This window comes from Rhinolophus ferrumequinum, chromosome 6 (genome assembly GCF_004115265.2).
Source record: "Rhinolophus ferrumequinum isolate MPI-CBG mRhiFer1 chromosome 6, mRhiFer1_v1.p, whole genome shotgun sequence".
Taxonomy (NCBI): Eukaryota; Metazoa; Chordata; class Mammalia; order Chiroptera; family Rhinolophidae; genus Rhinolophus; species Rhinolophus ferrumequinum.
Genome location: NC_046289.1, coordinates 4,503,657 through 4,522,785, shown reverse-complemented (window position 1 = coordinate 4,522,785; position 19,129 = coordinate 4,503,657). Strand labels below are relative to the sequence as shown.

The following is a 19,129-nucleotide window of genomic DNA, read 5'->3' as shown; positions in this document are numbered from 1 at the left end:
TCCTAGTGCAAGGGGATAAATTCTTAGCTTCTTCTGTTGCCCACATAATGGCCGTATGGGGATATCAACGAGGACTTGGAATAAAACGTTTTGTAGATTCACCCAGAACATTATAAATAGTCACAGCACAAAAGGTAACATTTGGGAGAAAGAGCATTTTCACAGCAAATTTTCACGGTACAGTTTATGTGTACACTCTTCCAACTAAAACAGATGGTTTCTCCAAACTAGGGTTATCTTTTAAGAATATTTTCCTGCTGCTCTCATTTGGTGCAATAAAATGTCCTACGGGCAAAACTAAATTCTCAGCAGATAACAGCCATTCGTATATTAAATATATAGAAGAATTTCTCCTCGGTGCCCCTATGGGTGTAGCTGAAAGGAAGTAATTATATCTGTTATAAATGGAGAAAATGTAACATCCTGTGAAATTCATTATGCAGAATCCTGATGATGTGTAGCTGAACGTTTTACTATCCCATTTATTGGATATGGTTAGTTTTTAATCACTAAACGACATCATTAAGAATGCACATAAAAATGTAATTAAGGACCACATCTCAGTATATGGTGTATAAATGAATTCTAATTTGTTGTCATTAGTAATACTGGTCATAAATGAACTCCCCTCTTCCTAAATGGTGACATGTGGCCCATAAATTTGTGCTCACACTACCTCTCCTGCTGCCACATTTATTTCTCACCAGCGTGGCCAATATATGAAAATACAAGTTTACACATTGACATATTATGGGGGGAGTTCTTTTTCCTGAAAGATTTATCATAAGACCCCTTTAAATCACAAGCTTCAGCCACACAGTATCCTCAGACTTCAACTGGTTTACAAATGTAGAATGTAGAGTTCTTAGGGAAATCCATCTACTATGCAAAGCAAAGTAAAAAGAAACATAAATCTTTAGCCTCCGTGAAGCTTTTCTTATTCGAAGGGAAGTGTCCTTAGGGGCAGGAACTGATGCTCTGTCTTCATCTGGCATAGCACCTGACCTTCTGAACAGGGCCTCACAGCAAATGATTGTAGAATGGATGAATGAATGAATGAACGAATGAATGAATGAACAAACAAACAAACTAAAGAACAAATAAACAAATTGAAGCTCAAGAAGTTAGATTATAAAATGTACATTTGATTTTAAATTTAATTTAAATTTATTAAAGTCATACTGCACACATCTTTAAAAATCAAATCGTTCTACAAGGCTTAATACCAAAAACTAGCGGTTGCCTCCCCTCATTTCCCATGCCAGCCCCACATTCCTGCTTCCAGAAGCAACTGCCACTTCCAAATATTTTATCCATTCCTTTTGGTAGTCCTTTATCTTTTTTGAAATAACATGGGAATACCAATACTTCCTGATTTTCCAGGTTCAGGAATTTATTTCTGTTAACGTCCCACCATGGAAGGTGAAGGCTTAGTTCTCTTTCACATCACTCCCCACAAATTCACATGCACACACACACTTCTCCCCATCTTTCCAATATAGTTATGTTATAATTTTTTTATATTATGACTATGAAACACTATTCACATTTAAGCCATACAGTATACAATTGAGTTTCCTTTCTCTTACATTTTTTTTTTTCCTGGAGTAAGTAATTATTTTCTGTTTTCCATGTATCTATCCCTAGGTCATCCCCAAATACTCTGGCTAATGTGTAAATCTCCTTTCCATAGTTTCTAATTTCATCTTCTAGGTGGCATTTCTCCAGAGCCTCTGTCCTCTGCCTGTAATCTGACTGGCTGCACTTGCACAATTGTGACTGTTCATTGCACAATTGATGTCTTGGGACTCTCTCGTCCCATTTTCCTGGGGATTCCTTTTACCTCTCTTATGGGTTTGATTCCTTGTTTCCCAGATCCCATGTCTTCTTCTTTCTTGGCAACAACTTCGTTTTGGTGGAGCACATCCTGCAGTAACTTCCTGAGAAAGAAGGCACACAGGAGATAAATTTTTGAGACCTTGCATGACTGAAAATCTCTTTAGTCTACTCATACATTTGATTTGATGGTTTGTCTGGGCCTGTGACTATAGGTTGAAAAGGAGTTTCCCTCAAAAATTTACTTTTTGCATTTCTTTATTGTGTTCCAACTCCTCTCATTGCTGTTCAGAAATCCAGTGCCATTCTAATTCTTAAATCTTTGCCTTAGACCTGTTGTTTCTTTTGGGAAGTTTTTAGAATGGTTTCCTTATTTCCAGTGTTCTAAAATGTCACATGGATATATTTTTTTTGTACTTTTCTTTCTTTCTCCGTTGTGCTGAGCACTTAGTAGACTTTTTCTTTCTTTTTTTAATTGGGTAACTGTGTTTTTTCCAGGACTCATCAGCTCCAAGTCAAGTTGTTGTCCTTCAATCTAGTTGCTGGGGGCTCAGCCCACCATCCCATGTGGGAATTGAACCGGCAACCTTGTTAAGAGCTTGTGCTCTAACCAACTGAGCAATCTGGCCACCCACCGGCAGCTCAGCTGCAGCTCATTGTCTTCAATCTAGTTGTGGAGGGTGCAGCTCACTGGCCCATGTGGGAATCGAACTAGTAACCTTATTGTTCAGAGCTCGCGCTCTAACCAACTGAGCCATCCAGCCGCCCCTTAGCAGACTCTTTCAATCTAGAAATTCCTGTCCCTTTGTTCTGGGAATTTTTCTTGAATTACTTATTTAATGATTGTCCTCCCTGTATTTTCTTCATTTTTGCTTTCTGAAACTCCTTTTATTCATACATTGAACTTCCCAATATAATTATTGAATTTTTTCTCCTATGTTCTACATTGCTATGTCTTTTTGTTCTATTTTTTCTGGGAGATTTTCTTAATTCTATTTTAGAGTTTTTTGTGGATATTTTATCTCAGTGTCATATTTTAAAATTTCCAAACACTTTTTTATCATCGAATTTTAGCATCTTGTCTTTGTTTTGTGACTGCAGTAACCTTGACCTTTGAGAATGTCAACGGTCGCTTTATTTCCTTCTGTTGTCTGTATTGTCTGTTTCCTCATATCCCCCTCCCTTTTTTCTTTGTATATTTTCCCAAACGTTTACAGATTCTTGGCTCTCCATTCAAATTTTAGAGAGGAACTCTCAAACACTGCCTAGAAGCTCTGAGTCCACAGAGGATACTTGTGAACAGGAGGACTTCCCTGTGATTCCTGACTTTCCATAACTCTGGGTCTTTTCCCAAGAGTTTCACATATTTCCTAAAGAACGGTCTTCTATCTACATTCTTGTTTGGAGAGCAGGCACTGGTAACCAGGATTCTGGGAGCTGAGGGTGGGAAGGGGCTGGGTGCGGTGTCATCATTCAGTGTTAGGCTGTCCTTTGTCTTCAGCTCAGGATGGTCCCCCTGGTATCTGTTCGTGCAGAGAATCCTTTAGTTCTCCTGTTCCAGAGATTAAACATCCAGCGTTCTGCAGGGAGGATCAAGAAGGAATCTAACTGCTTCTGTCTTAGTCCCCTTGAGCCACCATAACAAAATACCACAGATGGGGCTTGAATATTGGAAATGTATTTCTCACAGTTCTGGAGGTTAGGGGTCCATGATCAGGCTGCCAGCATGGTAAGTTCCTGGTGAGGGCTCTCTTCCTGGCTTGCAGACGGCCACCTTCTCGCTGTGTCCTCATGTGGCAGAGAGGGGGAGAGAGAGACTGGAATGGAGCCGATGCAAGGACAGTCGGTGGCCGACACATTCCCCCAGTGAGTTTCTGTGTGTGTGGTCCCTCCTGATTGTTTTGGTGTGTTCTTGTGTGTTTGCTCCCCTTCTGCACCAGGAGACCTTCAGGGGGCATGCTGGGGCTGTATTCCTTCTGTGTCCCCTGGTCCCAGTGCAGAGTGGGCATCAGCGTGTGTGAGTGAATGAACCAAAGGTCAGCAGCCAGCAACTGTCAGTGATGAAGAACACAGTGAACAAGCAGAGAACAGAGGGAAGTGGAGCAGCCTCTTGCCAATGAGCTCTGATCAGGAGACCCGTTAAGCCTCTGTCTTAATCAGTGGGAGAGCTGAAATCTGGACTCCACAGGCAAAAGTTTTCGGAAGGGTTCCCGGACACTTTGTTAATTATAAATAAGTATTGTGGATCTGGACCACTGGGATGAAAAAGCCAATGATGAGGGTGTTGGGAACGGACCAAGTAAATCCCAGAAGTGGGTCTTTTACTTGACTTTAAGGATAAATAATCAGATTTCTGGTAACTTCTCTATATTTCTTGCAACTTTGATGCTTTGAGGCACCTTTGGATGGCATTTTAAACATACCTGTACAAACCTCAATAATTTTTTTCAGTGTTCAATATGGATAGATTCTAGGTCTTTCCATATTAGCTAGGATGACCATATAATTTGTCATCCAAACCAGAAGACTTCAGAGTCAAAGGGAGAAAGTTAATGAGTACCCAGGCAGCCGGAGTACACCGGGCTGCTCCAGCACCCTGCCATGAGTAGTTGACATAATATTAGTGTATTTACTCTGTGGCTAGTCGCTGGCAAGCCAAGAATGGCCACAAAACCTCACAGGTAACATGATGGAGCAAATGAACAAAAATTCCTGAAAATGACATTGTTTGGTGGAGATCCTGGGACGGAAATTTCGTTTGCAATCTACCGCAGTGCCTGCATCACTGTATGAATTAGAGACAATTGTGACGTCAAGTTTCCTAGATGGAGTGACATTTTTAAAAGAGAAAACCAACTGAATGTTGCTTTTCTTTTTTCACTTCACTTCAGACACTTCAAAACATGTCAATTCTTTTGATGGATGCAAATCATTAAGAACACTTTTGAGAGAATAACCTATCGTGGGAAAAGGCCATGGGTTTCTTAGATAACAAGGCATTTTCATATCCATTTGGACAATTAACAGATTGCCTGTGGAAAGCTCTGAAGTTCATGATTCTGCAGTGTCAACATTTTAGTGACAGGATAATGAAGTGGAAGAGCCCTCAGTAAGGCCGTGCTCATCACATAGTGTTTTCTTGTCTGGTGCTTCTTACCCACCCCACCCCACCATGACAGGTGGTGCACAGGTAGAGAGGGAGCTGGGTGCACCAGGTTACGAATGCCTCACCTTTGCGTGAGATGAGCTGTAGACCTGCCTCCACACCTGAGGATAAGGCTCCCAGCCAGGGGAGAGGCCAGGGAGAGTTCTGTGAAGACTCCATGTTGGCCGCTGTGGGAGGATGCGTGAACACACACACAGGCAAGAGCAGGGCCCTCCTCCCCTGCCATGGTGTCCCATGGTGTTGACAGTCCAGTTTCTACAGAGCTTCAAAGACAGGTTCGTTAGCACAGAGGAAAGGTGCTGGCTACCATTAGCAATCCGAGGGGGCAGGGACTCTGGTGGGACAGAGGGAGGTAGCATCTGAGCTGAACTCACAGATTGAGTGCAGGGCATTTCCAATAGCGGGAATCACACAAGGAAGCCCTGGGGGCAGACAGTTGTGGGGTGTTCAGGGAATGGAAAGCAGCATGGATTGACAGAGGCTGAGGAATGGGGCCGTGAAAGACTCTGACACCTATGTGCATATTTAGGACTTTCCGCTGCGGGTTTCTTTTTCTTCAATAAGGAGAATACGTTTGAAACTGGAGAGTGTTGAAGAAATGACCCTTAGGAGGAACTGTCAAGCCCAAGACAGTGAGAGAGGACTGGGGGACTGCTTAGTTACTGCGAATCCCTTCTCGAGGCCTGGGCAAACTGTCTTGGATTTTGCCAGATGGGAGTTGCAGAAAACGGAAAAGGGAAAAAATGTCATAATTTTCCAAAAAGTAGAAAAAGCTGGGTTCTGGAAAATATAGATAAGTTTGATGATAATGTTGGTTCTGAGCAAAAATGTTAACAGATCTCCGAAGAGCTGGTGTGTATGCACTTGGAAAGAAAAGGGTTACTAAGAGCCAAACCAACGCTGTTCTCTATTTTCATGGAGTTACCAGACTGGATTTGCAGAGCATTGGTTAAACTCCTTCATAAAACGGCGTGGATGAGAGAGAGAAACATAGGCTGGGCGGGCGAAGAGTTGGGGCGATTCCATATTTAGTTGGACAAACATATTCAGAGTATTGATAAGTAGATCAATTGAGATGCAGCTGGTGAGGAGTGTCCAAGGTTGTCCAGAGCTCCACTCCCTCCTGCACCATTAATGTGTTTGTCCATTACGAGGATGAAGAAAACATTAACAGGTTTGTTATGGCACATTTGCTGCTGTCAAGTACTGATGTGTTAGGTGCCTGATTTAAGAGTTTAAAAGATTTTGATTGGCTAAAAGGATGGATTGAAACCAACAAAATGACATTTAACAGGGGTAAAGATAAATCCTGTCTTTAGATTAAGAGAAAAAATTAATTAGCTCAGTATTGGATGGAGAAGACCCAACAGCAGTTCATTTGAAAAGACTGATTGGTTTATAATTGATGGCAAGTTCTAGATGAACCAAGAACATATATCCTGGCTGCAATAAAAACAAATCCATACAAACTTCAGTTGCATCAATAGAAATATAACATCCAATTTATTATAGGCAACTGCCACCCAGGTCAGTCCTATGAGATTACTGTGTTCGGTTCTGGGTACAAGGATTCAGGAGAAAGAGTCCAGTTGTGTCAGGTGGGCACCTATGCAGACAAGGTTTCTAGAAACTATGCCACATGCGGGACAGGGAGGAAATGGAGAACTTGACCTTGGAGAAGATGTGCTCTCTAGGCGTTTGAAAGCCTATTGTGTGTAATGGGCAACTGATTTTGTGTAGAGGGTTTATTCATTCATTCATTCATTCATTCATTCACTCACTCAGCATTTACTCGGTACCAGCTACTTTCAACACTGTGTCAGCATGACAGGCGTTAAAGTCACCGAATCACCTGGGAAAGATGGACACACTCACATTCCTACAAGGCAAGGCAGACTAACAGAGGGGATACAGTAAACTACCAGCAGATGTGGGAGTGCAGCAGACAGCATTGCTCATGACTGCAGAGGCCGCCAAGTTCATGCAGATGATGGGGCAGCTTCTATGCTGGCGGGCAGGGAAGGTGGGGCACGGGCAAAGGTCCAGGCCACTCAAGTGCATGGCTTGCCTGAGCGTCGTGAGGAGTTGTCGATCGTGTGGTGTGGCAGGAGTGTGTCAGATGCCAAAGACAGCATTTGTGGCAGGAACACAGACTTGAAGTCTCAGCCAAGATGTTTGCACTTAATGGGGTAGGCAACAGAGAGTGAAATGACCTCGTTAAGCCCTCTTTGGGCAAGTTAACCCTGGAGTAACAACACAGAGGTGGGGAAACCAGGACACGGGCTGTGATTGCAACATTTCAGAACAGACAAAAGCCTGCACCAGGACAAAGAGAGATTAAATCAACCAGACAAAAGGAGGATCTATGAAGGATGCTTTGGGGAGAGCTATTTGGGATAAAAATAAGCAACAATCTTTTTAATAATTCAAGCTCTTCAACTTTGCAATGGGCTGAGTGACCACTAGTCAGGGATGTTGTAAAAAAGTACAACTGGATCAGCCTGCAGGTTGGAGATCACGGAATTTGGTGTTCTGTATTGATGCTAAGAATCTCTGATTACTACTCATTTTTATAGAGCAACAATCTTATCATGAGAAAGTGTATTTTGTATTTTAATACCAGTAATGATAGGTTCCTGAATCTGTAGAATAGCCAGTTCTTGACTTTGACATTCTATACTAACCGTACTAGTTAGCTGGGGCTGCTGTAAAAAAGTACCACAACTGGGAGGCTTAAACAATGGAAATGTGTTGTCTCACAGTTCCAGAGGCTCAAAGGCTGAGTTGTCGGCAGGGCAGGTTCCTTCCGAGGGCTGTGAGGGAAAGATCTATTGCAGGCTTCTCTCCTTCCTTGGAGACGGCCGTCTTCTCCCTGGGTCTTCACGTGGTCTTCCCTTTGTGTGTGTCTGTGTCCTCAATGCCTCTTGTATGGATAGCAGTCATATTGGATTAGCGTCCACCGTAATGGCCTCACTTTAACTTGATTACCTGTGTAAAGACCCCCATCTCCAAATCACATTCTGAAGCATTAGGGATTAGGACTTCAATATATGGATTTGGGGCCGGGGCGGGGCGGGGCTCAATTTAACCCATAACACTAACTGAATGGCAACTTCTCTTCACTCTTAGAATGAAATCAGAACCCCCACGTAAACAGGCTGCTCCCTCTCCTGCCTCGTAATCAATTTCATTTCCTCAGGTTTGCCCACTGCTACTCTGGTTCCACCTTTCACTCCTCAGTCCAATTCAGACCTTCTGGAATAATCTGAAATCCTTCCTTCTTTTTTTGTTTCACAGCATGTTTCACAATTTGTAGTGATACATTTATGTGTATGATTATTAGATGCCTGAATGTTTCCTTAGACTTCAGGATCTATAGGGAGAAATACATTTACATCACAACTCAGGACACACACAGATATTTCAAGTAAAGACCAATGCTTCAAACAAAACTACTTGTTCTTACCCTGTTCAGTGCACTCTGATATTCCGATTCCATGTCATATTTTTTCTCGTGGTAAAATACATATTTTTTCTTGTGGTAAAATTTTAACTGTCGTTACGTGTACGGTTCAGCATCATTAAGCACATTCACATTGCTGGGCCACCATCACCACCATCCGTCTCCAGACCATTTTCAACATCCCAAATTGAAACTCTGTCCCCGTTAAACACAATTCCCCTCCCCGCAGCCCCTGGCACCCACCGTTCCACTGTCTATGTATTCAGCTACTCTAGGAACCTCATATAAGTAGAATCATGCAATAGTTGTCCTTCTCTGACTGGCTTATTTCACTTAGCAGAATGTCCGCGAGGCCCATTCGTGTTGTAGCGTGTGCCAGAATTTCTTTCCTTTGTAAGACAGAATAATATTCCATTGTATGGACAGACCACATGTTGTTTATCCATTCATCCATCGACAGACACTTGGGCTCTTTCCACATTTTGGCCATTGTGAATAATGCTGCTATGAACATGGGGGCAACAAATATATCTTCGAGACCCTGCTTTCGATTCCTTTGGGTGTATATACCCAGAGTGGAATTTTCTATTTTATTTTTTTAAAGTGCTGAGTGACACTTTAAATTGACTTCACAGCCACCCACAGAGTATGCCCAGCCCCAAGCATGCTGCCTGGTACTATGCAACGATTTTTGGAGGAATGTTGAATTAAACAATAGATGCCCATGTTTCTGGGTAATTTTTTCTTTATTTCTTCTCTATGAATAAAGGCTACAGGGCTCCCATTTTCCATTCTCTCTTTCACATGTTGTACAAATGGTGCTATTAATGCACTGAACGCTCCGATTATATTGTCCCCGAGAGTGTACATCACTTACTATAATGACAACAGTCTTTGGACTCAGGCCATAAATTATCTCAAAATGACGTGGACTAACAGTCTGTTCAAATGTTTGGGTGCAAAATCTCACATTATTAAGTTTTCAGAGATTTTTCTTGAACTTTCTCCATAGATCTTTTTTTTAATGCCGTGTAGGTTATACCTAATTGACTTAACATGCATAGCCTTGTAATTATACTAAAGTTTGCATTTTTTTAGAGTATGCTTTTATCACTGTGGGAAAAACATAACTGTCTAATATTCTAGGTTAAGAATGTAATAACAGTCTTTATCATCTCAAAAGCAAGTGGACTGAGTTCTTAATTGTTATTTGCAATTTTGCTCTAGTGGAAGTAAAATCTTCTAAGAAAATCTCCAGCTCAGTTTTTCACCTGTCCCATTTCTGAATTTTCTTTATTCCCTAACCATTTTTAGTTGGGGCCATCAAATATCATACTTTTAACATAAATCAAGGACACTTACATTCTTTTTTTTAAATCTTTGTTTTTATTAGTTTCAGGTGTACGAAACACTGTACTAGACATTTACGCTCCTCACAAAGTGATAACCCCCCTCTCCTAGTCCACTACCCCTCTGACATCATATATAGCTGTTATAATTTCATTGACTCTATTCCCTGCGCTGTACTCCACATCTGGTGACTATATATACCAATATATTAAGTTATAGTTGACATTCAGTATTATTCAGCTTCAGCTTCAGGTTTACAGTGGGACACTAACATTTTTAAAGAGAACCATCTTTTAATCATCGTTTTCTGCTTATCATTTCCTTGCCAAGTTTAAGAATGCCACACGTCAGCTTTTTATGCGAATTATCCAATGTATCCTGATGCATAAAACCACAAAGTGGAGTAGAGATAGTGTAAAGATTGGACAGAAGGGGATACGATGGGTAATGAGAAAACTGAGAAGGGCAAAGTTCAAATTTGCACCTGTATTAAGTCTCGCCCTTCAAAAGTCCCATCTCCATAGCACCTGCCTCTTGCCTTAGAGATACAGAGGGTCCACGTGTACTGGGTAGGGTATGGAGACTTTATGTGACCCTCTGACATCCCTGCCCTCTATATTTGGCCCCCATTTCCTTCCCTGCCGGAGTCCTGAAACACACATCTTCATGTGCTCTCCTTTTGCTGTCTAACAGCCCAGCTGCTGTCCCCACTGCTCACCAAGAGGCTTCAGGTAACCTGCAAGCCCTCTGCCACCAGATGGAAGGGTCTTTCCCAGCCTCGTCCCCCTTGAACTCCCTGTGACAAGGCCCACCTCTTTGCAGCTTTCTGTGCTCTTAGCTTAATGAAACAATAGCCTAGGCTGATTTTCCTGCCCCCTGACTGTTCCTTTGGAATCTCCTCTCCTCCCTTTCCAAGGCTCTGCCCAGCTCCTGTCTGACCTTGCATTCTCTCCATTAGACAGTTCATTTACCGCCTCCTTGCCATCATCTCCCAAATCCCAATTCTTTCACGGGTGAGCTGGTCTCGCATCTCCAGTGGCCACAGGGAACTTCTAAGGGGAGGTTTGCTGTCCCTTCTCGGCCTGCCTATTTCTCCAGCTGTTTGGTCCTATAGCAGTCTCCCTCTGTCCCGTCCCTCAGTCTTTTTTCCTTCTGACCATCTGCGTCTCATGCCTTATTTCTGGAGTGCTGCAGACGCTCTGGTATGCCCCTGGTCCCTGTACTTAGGGACCAGTTTGCACTCAGATTCATCCCCTTAACAGCTCTCTTATCAGCCATTTGCTTGCGTGAAAACCCCCTGCCTCACTTTGTCTCCTGCTGGGGCCCTTACCTGGCCCCATTCTCCGTGTCCATCACTCTTATTTCCCACTGTCTGCAGTACAAGCTGTCCAGTCATGTCAGACCAGCCCATTGGCCTGTCAGCAGGCCCTGCTCCCTTCCTCCACGATCACTACCATTGTCCCTCATACTGTCCTTCAAACACCAGGTCACTGTCAAATCAACAGCACCTGTAGCCCTTCAGCCTCCCACTTGGACCTTGTTCATGAACAATCCGTCTTCTGTTCTGTGCTTGGTCTCCCTGATGAGGACCTAGGCAAGAGCGTCCACTGCTCCCTCTGGCTACAGCAGCTCATGCCAGCCATGGCAACCCTATGTCAAACATGCCACATGCAGAGACAGAGCGCCGTCGCTAACCCTGCCTTCTGCTTGTAGAAGCACAGGCCTCCCTGAGCCTCTGAGTCCCAGGAAGGCTCACAGATTTCCCTAAGAGCAACTTTCTGCTTGGTCTTCATTTCACCTAAATGTGTTCAACCTACCCAATTAATAGCTACAACTTGAAATCACTCCGATTTTTACATGTAAATGAATTCTAACTATTGTGCAAGAAGGAGCATAACTGTTATGCAGTCTTTTCAGTCTTTTCTGAAGATCATCCAATCCAAGTACTCTCTCGTCGTTTACAAGCACCTTTACTTAAGGCGACAGGTAGTGAAACTCGTATCATCAACCTAGCCTGTGTGTGTGTGTGTGTGTGTGTGTGTACTGGCAAAGTTACAAACGGGTGGGTTTGTGTGTTTCTCCTGCTGTGGGATTTTGTCCTCTTTCTGAGATAGAGTACAGATTTCCTTGGGTCCCGTAACAAATTAACAACTGTGTAATGTAACAAACGTGCTCCCCGGGGGCTGGTCAGATGGGGGAGAGAACAGCGCAGACGTCTTAGCTCCTTTAAACGCCTAGACTTTCCAGCCCAATAGTACAACGGCCCCTTTTTGAAGTGGGAAGCCGCGTTTTTTCCCACTCATGAGCAAAGGTACAAGCGGAGTTATGAGCCGCGTGCTAATTCTCCCTGGAGTCAGGGCGCTGCTGCGAAGGAAGACAGTGGGGAAGGAGGGGCGGGCGCGCCTCGCAGGACTTGGCCAAAAGCGGAGTTGCTCTGAGGTGGAAAGGCAGCTGAATTGGGCTCTCAAGTTGTCCATGTTTGGTCCTGGAGCTGCCGGCGGGCGCGGGGACAACGCCTCCGGGGAGCGCGGGCTTCGGCGTCCGCAGGAAGGGTCGCCCTGGCCAAATGAGAGGGTAAAACTCGTGGTAGGGTTCCCCGCCCCCTCCCGCGTCGCCGCTGCCCTCCCAGCTCGCCTTTGTCCCCTCGCCCCCAACGCCTCGCCCTCCTGGAGAAGGCGGATCTGGACCGGGCGCTCCCGCAGCATCCCCGCCCGCTGGGCAGCACGCCCGCCCTCGGCTCTGGGGACACGGCAGGCTCCGCCCGGCCCGCGACTCCGCCCCTGGCCCCGCCCGGCCACGTCCCCGCCGCGGGCGCCCCCTGGCGAGCAGAGCGGGCTCCGGCTCCCGCGGCAGCGGCGGCGGGCCCGGGGTTGCCATGGTAACCGGCAGCGGCCGCCACAGCAGGGCCGGCCCCAGCGCCAAGCGCCGGCCGCGGCTCGGGCGGCTCAGTGTGGGGGTGAGCGGCGGCAGCGCGGCCGGGCCGGGGGAGCGGGCGCTGCCCGGCGGCCTCAGCATGGAGGACGGCTTCTCGAGCTACAGCAGCCTGTACGACACGTCCTCGCTGCTCCAGTTCTGCAACGGTGAGCGGCGGCGGCCGGGAGGGTGGGGGCCGCGGCGGGGGCCGGGCCGAGGGGCGAGGCCGGGCGGCCGGGGAGGCCGCGCAAAGTTGCGGCGGAGGGGAGCGCGGTTCCCGCCGCTGGGGCGCATTGTGCTGGGCCGCGGGCCCGGGGCCGGGCTCGCCGCGCCCCCGCCCCCGCCCCGCCGCCGTTGCCCAGCCCCAGCTCCGGCCAGTGCGCGCGGGGCCGGCTGGTCCCGGCGCCACCCGCATGAGCGCACCCGCCGGGCAGCGCGTGGGGAGGCCCGGCCACCCCCGGGCTCCGGGGACGTGTTGCGTTCTGCTTCCAAACTCACATCTGTTTGGAAAGGTCTGGATGAAGAACTCGGCAAACAAATCACTTAATAACAAAACACTCTTAAGGAGCGTGCACACAGTGTTTGTTGCGGATGGACCCTCAGCATCCATTCACTTTGATGAAAGCATCCCGATTGAATGCAATCTAAATGCACACGCAAATGGACCTACCTTAAAAGTGTTTCCACTTATTTTGTTTACGGGGTGATAGTTTTTTGTTGTTGTTGTTTTTTTTTTCAGGAAGGAAACATTAATAGCTACCAATATGGCATCTTTTAAAAAAATATAAAATCCTACATGCCTGAAAGATTTTAGTCTCACTAGCAGGCATGAAAAAGAGTTTCACAGCACATTGCATATTTTATCAGAACATGATGTGTGATAATTCATGCACAAAAATTAACAACACAATTTTTTTTTATATCTTGGATTTATTGCTTTATCAGAAGGCCCCAAAAATTTGTAACGGGGAAAAATATGTGCATTTTATAGAATCTGTCTATCGTGCAGATGGAATAATTTGGAATTCTAGACGCTTTGACAACTCAACCTATTTATTTTGCAATTGTAAGTGTGACTTAGGGGAACTTTTATAGCTATTTAACACCTGTTTGCAAATAGCAGGTATTAGCTGTAGCAATAAAGATTAGTGAGTGTGTTGATTCCTCCTCTATAATGATATTTTAATCTCTGGTGAAATTTATCATCTGTTTCATGGAAAAGGGTATATTCTGATAGTTTTGGCAGCTTATAATTTCATATCAATCACCGGCAAGCCTTCATGAACTTAGTAAATGCCCTTTTCAGTGGAATGAAAGTTTTGACGCTCTTCACATTTAACAGCCGTCCCAGGGCAGAACCCCTGTGGTTTTTGATCCTCGGAAGGTGATAAGGCAGGTGGAGAGTACTTGGTACTCCGCTGGCCCCTGGAATCCCTCAGAGTCATGGGAATGGTTTTACTCTCCAGTAGGTTGAATAGCATTCTCAATTAAATTTTGGCTAGCTTCCTTAATTGCCTTATAATCAATCATATTTGAATTACTATTTTTGATAGTAATTGGTAGTAATTGGGAGTACTATTTTTGATAGTAATTTGATGTAAGAGGTAGTACCACCTCCTACGTGCTTGTGATAGAATTCCCTGTGTTAGTTGCGCAAGGCATGTGGCCGAAAAATTAAATGATTTCCAGGCTTTTTAAAAATTCATATGTGGTCATATATGTTGACAGTTTGATTTAGGTTATGAAACGAGCCTAGATATTTTTATTTGAGCAGTTGTTTGAGGGCCTGGTCATATTGTACATAAATAGCTGTTTAGTCATGAAGTTGACCTACACATCTATTCTTGAATTTTTTGGTTTTCTGCCTTTTCTTGTTAATTGGTAGTTTAGAGATATTGGTAAGGTATTTTACTGGTAATGGTATCTAGAAGAAAGTGAAAACCAGCTCTTTCGTATTGTATGGGTAACAGTTTAAAGAAAAACTACTTTAACTAGAATCAAACAATAAGATCACTTCAGTACACAATTGAGTAAATCGTAACTGTTGAATTACTTTTCTCAAAAAGTTCTTAGCTCTGTTACTGATTTTTTTTGGTTACCTAATGAATTAAGTCTAAAGCAAGAATAGTCTGTGGAGCAGAAATGAATGTTAACTGATGATGTCTTATGCAACAGATGTTTTGATGTGAAATTATTCATTTTAAGAGGCTTCCACTAAGTGAAAATGTAAATGAATACAATTCAGTTGATTACTATGGTGATTCAGTTAAAGCAGTGGGTCACAGAAACACCATTTCACCAAGAGCTAAGTTAAACATTTGGTTATTTTATTAGCTACATTGAAACATTTTTTCTTCTTAAATTAGAGATTTACATTACAATGGCAAGACTACAATAGCATAATATATGAACTCAAGAATTTTCATACGTTGAGTACGCTCCATGCTTTTGATAGTGGCAGGAACTAAAAAGTCATAGTGATATATTAACTTCAAAAAAATACAACCCATACTTATTATTTGGATGACTGTCACACTTAACGTCTTCCTGGAGAGCTAAAGATAGAAGATGGTATACAAATGAGAAGGGAGCAGGAGAAAGCTTTGTTCTAATGAATGAAATTCCTATCTTCCCCTTAAACTTTTTTTCTTGCTGTGTCTGCAAAATGTAAATTAGGCAGTATCTAGGCTCCTGAAAAGACTGGTTATTTTCATCTTTTAGATACTGGCTCTCTCTTTTAAGTGGAAAATTTGTGCAGTTTTTTTTCTTCTGAGTATTTAGAACGCTGTAAAGTGGGCTAGAAATCACAAACTTCTTTTATTGCTCTAAGAAAAGCTGCAGTTGCTGAAAAGTGGAGAAAAGCTATAATTTATCAATTTATGATTTGGGAATTACCATCCTGTACTCCATATTTTCTTTGACGACCTCCCTTGAGGTAGGTAGTATTACCACCTTCTTTTACATATAAGGAAACTGAGGTTTAAGGCGGTGTGGTATCTTTATAAGGTCACACAGCTAGTAAGGCTTGGATACCAGTCCAAATCTTTTTTGTTTTAATAACAGCTTTATTGAGATATTATTCACATACCATAAAAACTCACCCTTTTAAAGTATATAATTAAGTGGCTTTTAGTATATTGACAGAATTGTGTAAGCATCACCACTATCTAACTTTAGAACATTTTTATCACCCCCAAAAGAACCCCAGTACTTAGTAGCAGTTACTCCCTTTCCCCCTTCATGTTAGACCTTGAAGACTGTGAACCTACTTTCTATCTCTTTAGAGTCTGGATGTTTAATATAAATGGAATCAAACCATAATTGACCTTTTGTGTCTGGCATCCTTTACTTAGCGTAATGATTTAAGGTTCATCCAAGTTGTGGCACGTGTGTCAGTACTTCATTTCTTCTTATGGCCAAATAATATTCCATTTTATAGAAGACTGCATTTCGTTTATACATTCACCAGTTGACCGACATTTGTGGTGTTTCTTCTGCCCTTTCACTATCATGAATAATGCTGCTATGAACATTGTCATGTGTATAGATGTTTTTATTTGTCTTGGGAAGAGACCGAGGAATGGATTGCTGGGTTATATCATAACTCTGGATTTAACATTTTTGAGGATCTGAATTTTATGACGTCTAAATATCAAGCTCCTTTTATTATACTGTGGTGATAAAAGAGTAGGCAATTAAGGAACTGGATGAAAGAGGGAAAGAGTGAGTGCAAAGAGCAAAATGTTGCCATTTTATTTCTGTGTCACTTTCAGTACTTTCACCAGCCACAGCTCACCAAAGTGTCAATGCACACCCCTGCTTAGCTGCCATAGGTTGTAAGAATCTCAGCATTTGAAGGGACTTAAAGGTAATCTCATCTCCTGGTTTATTTTCTTAAGCCTTTGCACTGTTTCTTCAAGGTACAGCTTACCCAGGAACCCACATGTGAAGCAGATAAATGCGGGGCTGCTCCATCTGAAGTGGGAAGAGGCAGTGCTCTAGCCTCCAGTCCTGCCCCCTCCCTTCCCCTGATTCAGTCCACCCACCCCTCCCGATCTTGAAGTCTGCTGGAGGGGGAGTGCTCCAAAGGGTATTCAACCCATGCTTGAGCAGTTTCCAAGGGGACTGGGAAGTCACTATCTCTCCATGCAATCCATTTCTTCTTCAGACAGTTCAGACTGTCAGTTCCTTTGTAGAGTCAAAATCTGGCCCAAGTTCTGCCCCTTGGGTCCATAGAGAATAGGTTTAATCTCTTTTCCGTATACTAGGTCATCACATGTTTGAAGACAATTGTGATAGCTCTTTCTCAAGTCTTCTAGCTAAACATTACCATCAAAAAAAAAAAATTCCTTATATGACATAATTTTAAACCCTTAATCATTCTGGTTTGCATGAGCTACACTTGTTTCCTTTTGTCTATATGCGTTTTAAAATTTGATACAACTAAATGAAGCATTCCAGGCATGATTTCTAAACAGAGCAGAGTAAAGCAGGATACTTCACCTCCCTTATTCCAAAGTCTATACTTCTAATAATGCTGCCCAAGACCATATTAGTCCTTTTGCTTGCCACTTGACGTTGTTACCTTTCACTGATTTTCACCTAAAATTCTTGTCTGTTTCACATGTACTATGGTTAAGCCATTTCTTTTCTTACTTTTACCTTTTCTTTTTGAGTTTTCTCCAGCAGGCAGAACCCTATCAGATTACAACACAATCATAATCTGTGTTATATTGCTGTAAATAATCCCAGGACTCATATAACATATTACAGCATTATAATAACATGGAGTTCATTGCCTTAAAGGGTTATGATTCTGGCTAATAACCTTTCTTCCATCTTACCTTGGAAGGTGTCATGAGAGACCTTATTATATTCCTTCTAAAGCCTGTATGTAATGTATCTAGCAGTTCTCTGATATAGCGGGGTTTCTTCTGCAGGTGCTACTCGTTAATAACCATGGCAAGTCAAGTCCACACTCTCTGCTGCTCCCAGTCACATTTTGAAGTCACTGTGATAATCTTTCGAGCAACTGCCATTTATTTTTTCTGGTTTTGAAATGGAAAATTGTTTTAACTTCCAAGCATGTATATTTGAAGAATTAAGAATAATTTGTTTAAGATCTTAAACATCTTTTGGCGTCTGTAATACTGATCCTTTCTCTTACCTATGATTATGATAAGATTTTCAAGTTGGCAAATAGCTGGATTTAAAACAGGATCCAGGAACTCCTGGGAGGAAGTCATCTGCATTCAACAATATGATGCATCTTCAAACCTCTTTTGCACCTCACGTGGTGACAGAAGACCTACTTGGCTTTCTGTAATAGCAAAATTGGAAGAAAACGCTTTCACGGAAAAGCACAGAGCAAGCACCCACGTGAGGCAAGAATTTCTAATCGGTACACTTGGTGCTCCACCCAGCAAGGAATTTGTTTTACAGCCAGACCACAAGCATTTATGACATTAGAAACAAAAGCATTTCGGTGGAAAATTCACGAAACTGTGTTTAAAAAGTAACCATTAGTTGGTTATTGTTCATTTCTGAGATAGTGTAAGCCTTTTCATATATTCTCTCAAATGAAAAAAACACATTTTATTTGAGTGGAGGGTGGATAAGAAAAGAGAAATGAGATCTTTGTTTCTAGTGTGACAGTCTGTTCATGCTATAAAAGTAGGAGCACGAAAAAGTGAATCCCGGAAAGCATTGAAAATTGTGCATTAAAGTATTGTTTTTATCAGTAAGGTGGTTTCTCCAAGCACTTTAAGTCAGTGGTATTATGTACAATATACAAAAATCTTTTTCAGGAAATATATTATTATTCATCTTTAAAATCCTAGTTTATTAACAGCAGCTTTCTAGTATTAGCAAAATGTTTTCAGTGTCATCAGCAGCATTGCTTTTAAAAAGAAGTATGCTGTAAACTCCAAATGTTGTATAATTATTATCAATACAACTTCCGCCCACAAAACTTCATGTTTTTCTCACTAGATGTTTGACATAAATTCAATATTCTGCTGAAAGCAGCACATTTGTCTTAACGTGCAGGACTGGGAGGGGTCCTGGTGCCAGGAGAAGCAAGGCAGTCCTGTTTGGTTTGCTTTGAAGAAATAGCTCTTGAGAAGAGTTGATCGTCCTTTAAAGTACTTACTTTTTAATTAAAAGTTAAGTAGGCATACTTCCAATTTTGTTTCCTCTAAAGTTGTATCTTTACTGGAAAATACTGTTGGTATGGAACACCACATTTTTGCAGCCTACTTGGTTATGTCTTAAAAATGCAATGGTGTGTTTATTCTGCCAGCTTTAAACTCTATCTTTAGTGATCTACCCCCACTGTGGAGGGGCAGTTTGGACCCACAGGTGTGGATGATGCAAAAGGGCAAGAACCAGGTGGGAATCTG

The 19,129-nt window shown here is 42.9% G+C and overlaps 1 protein-coding gene across 5 annotated transcripts in view; it reads left to right on the top strand.

The window, feature by feature from the left end:
• The window catches only part of EML1 (EMAP like 1), a 163,837-nt gene that overhangs the window by 38,044 nt on the left and 106,664 nt on the right, over nt 1-19,129 (top strand). For 4 of the 5 annotated variants that reach the window (XM_033108793.1, XM_033108795.1, XM_033108796.1 and 1 more), the window contains exon 1: nt 12,728-12,895. The exons of the other annotated variant lie outside the window; for it this stretch is intronic. In XM_033108793.1, the coding sequence (XP_032964684.1) occupies nt 12,829-12,895 (67 nt within the window). In that variant the 5' untranslated portion in view covers nt 12,728-12,828. Of the gene's footprint in view, nt 1-12,727; nt 12,896-19,129 lie in introns of those variants that run through there. 5 annotated transcript variants of the gene reach the window in all.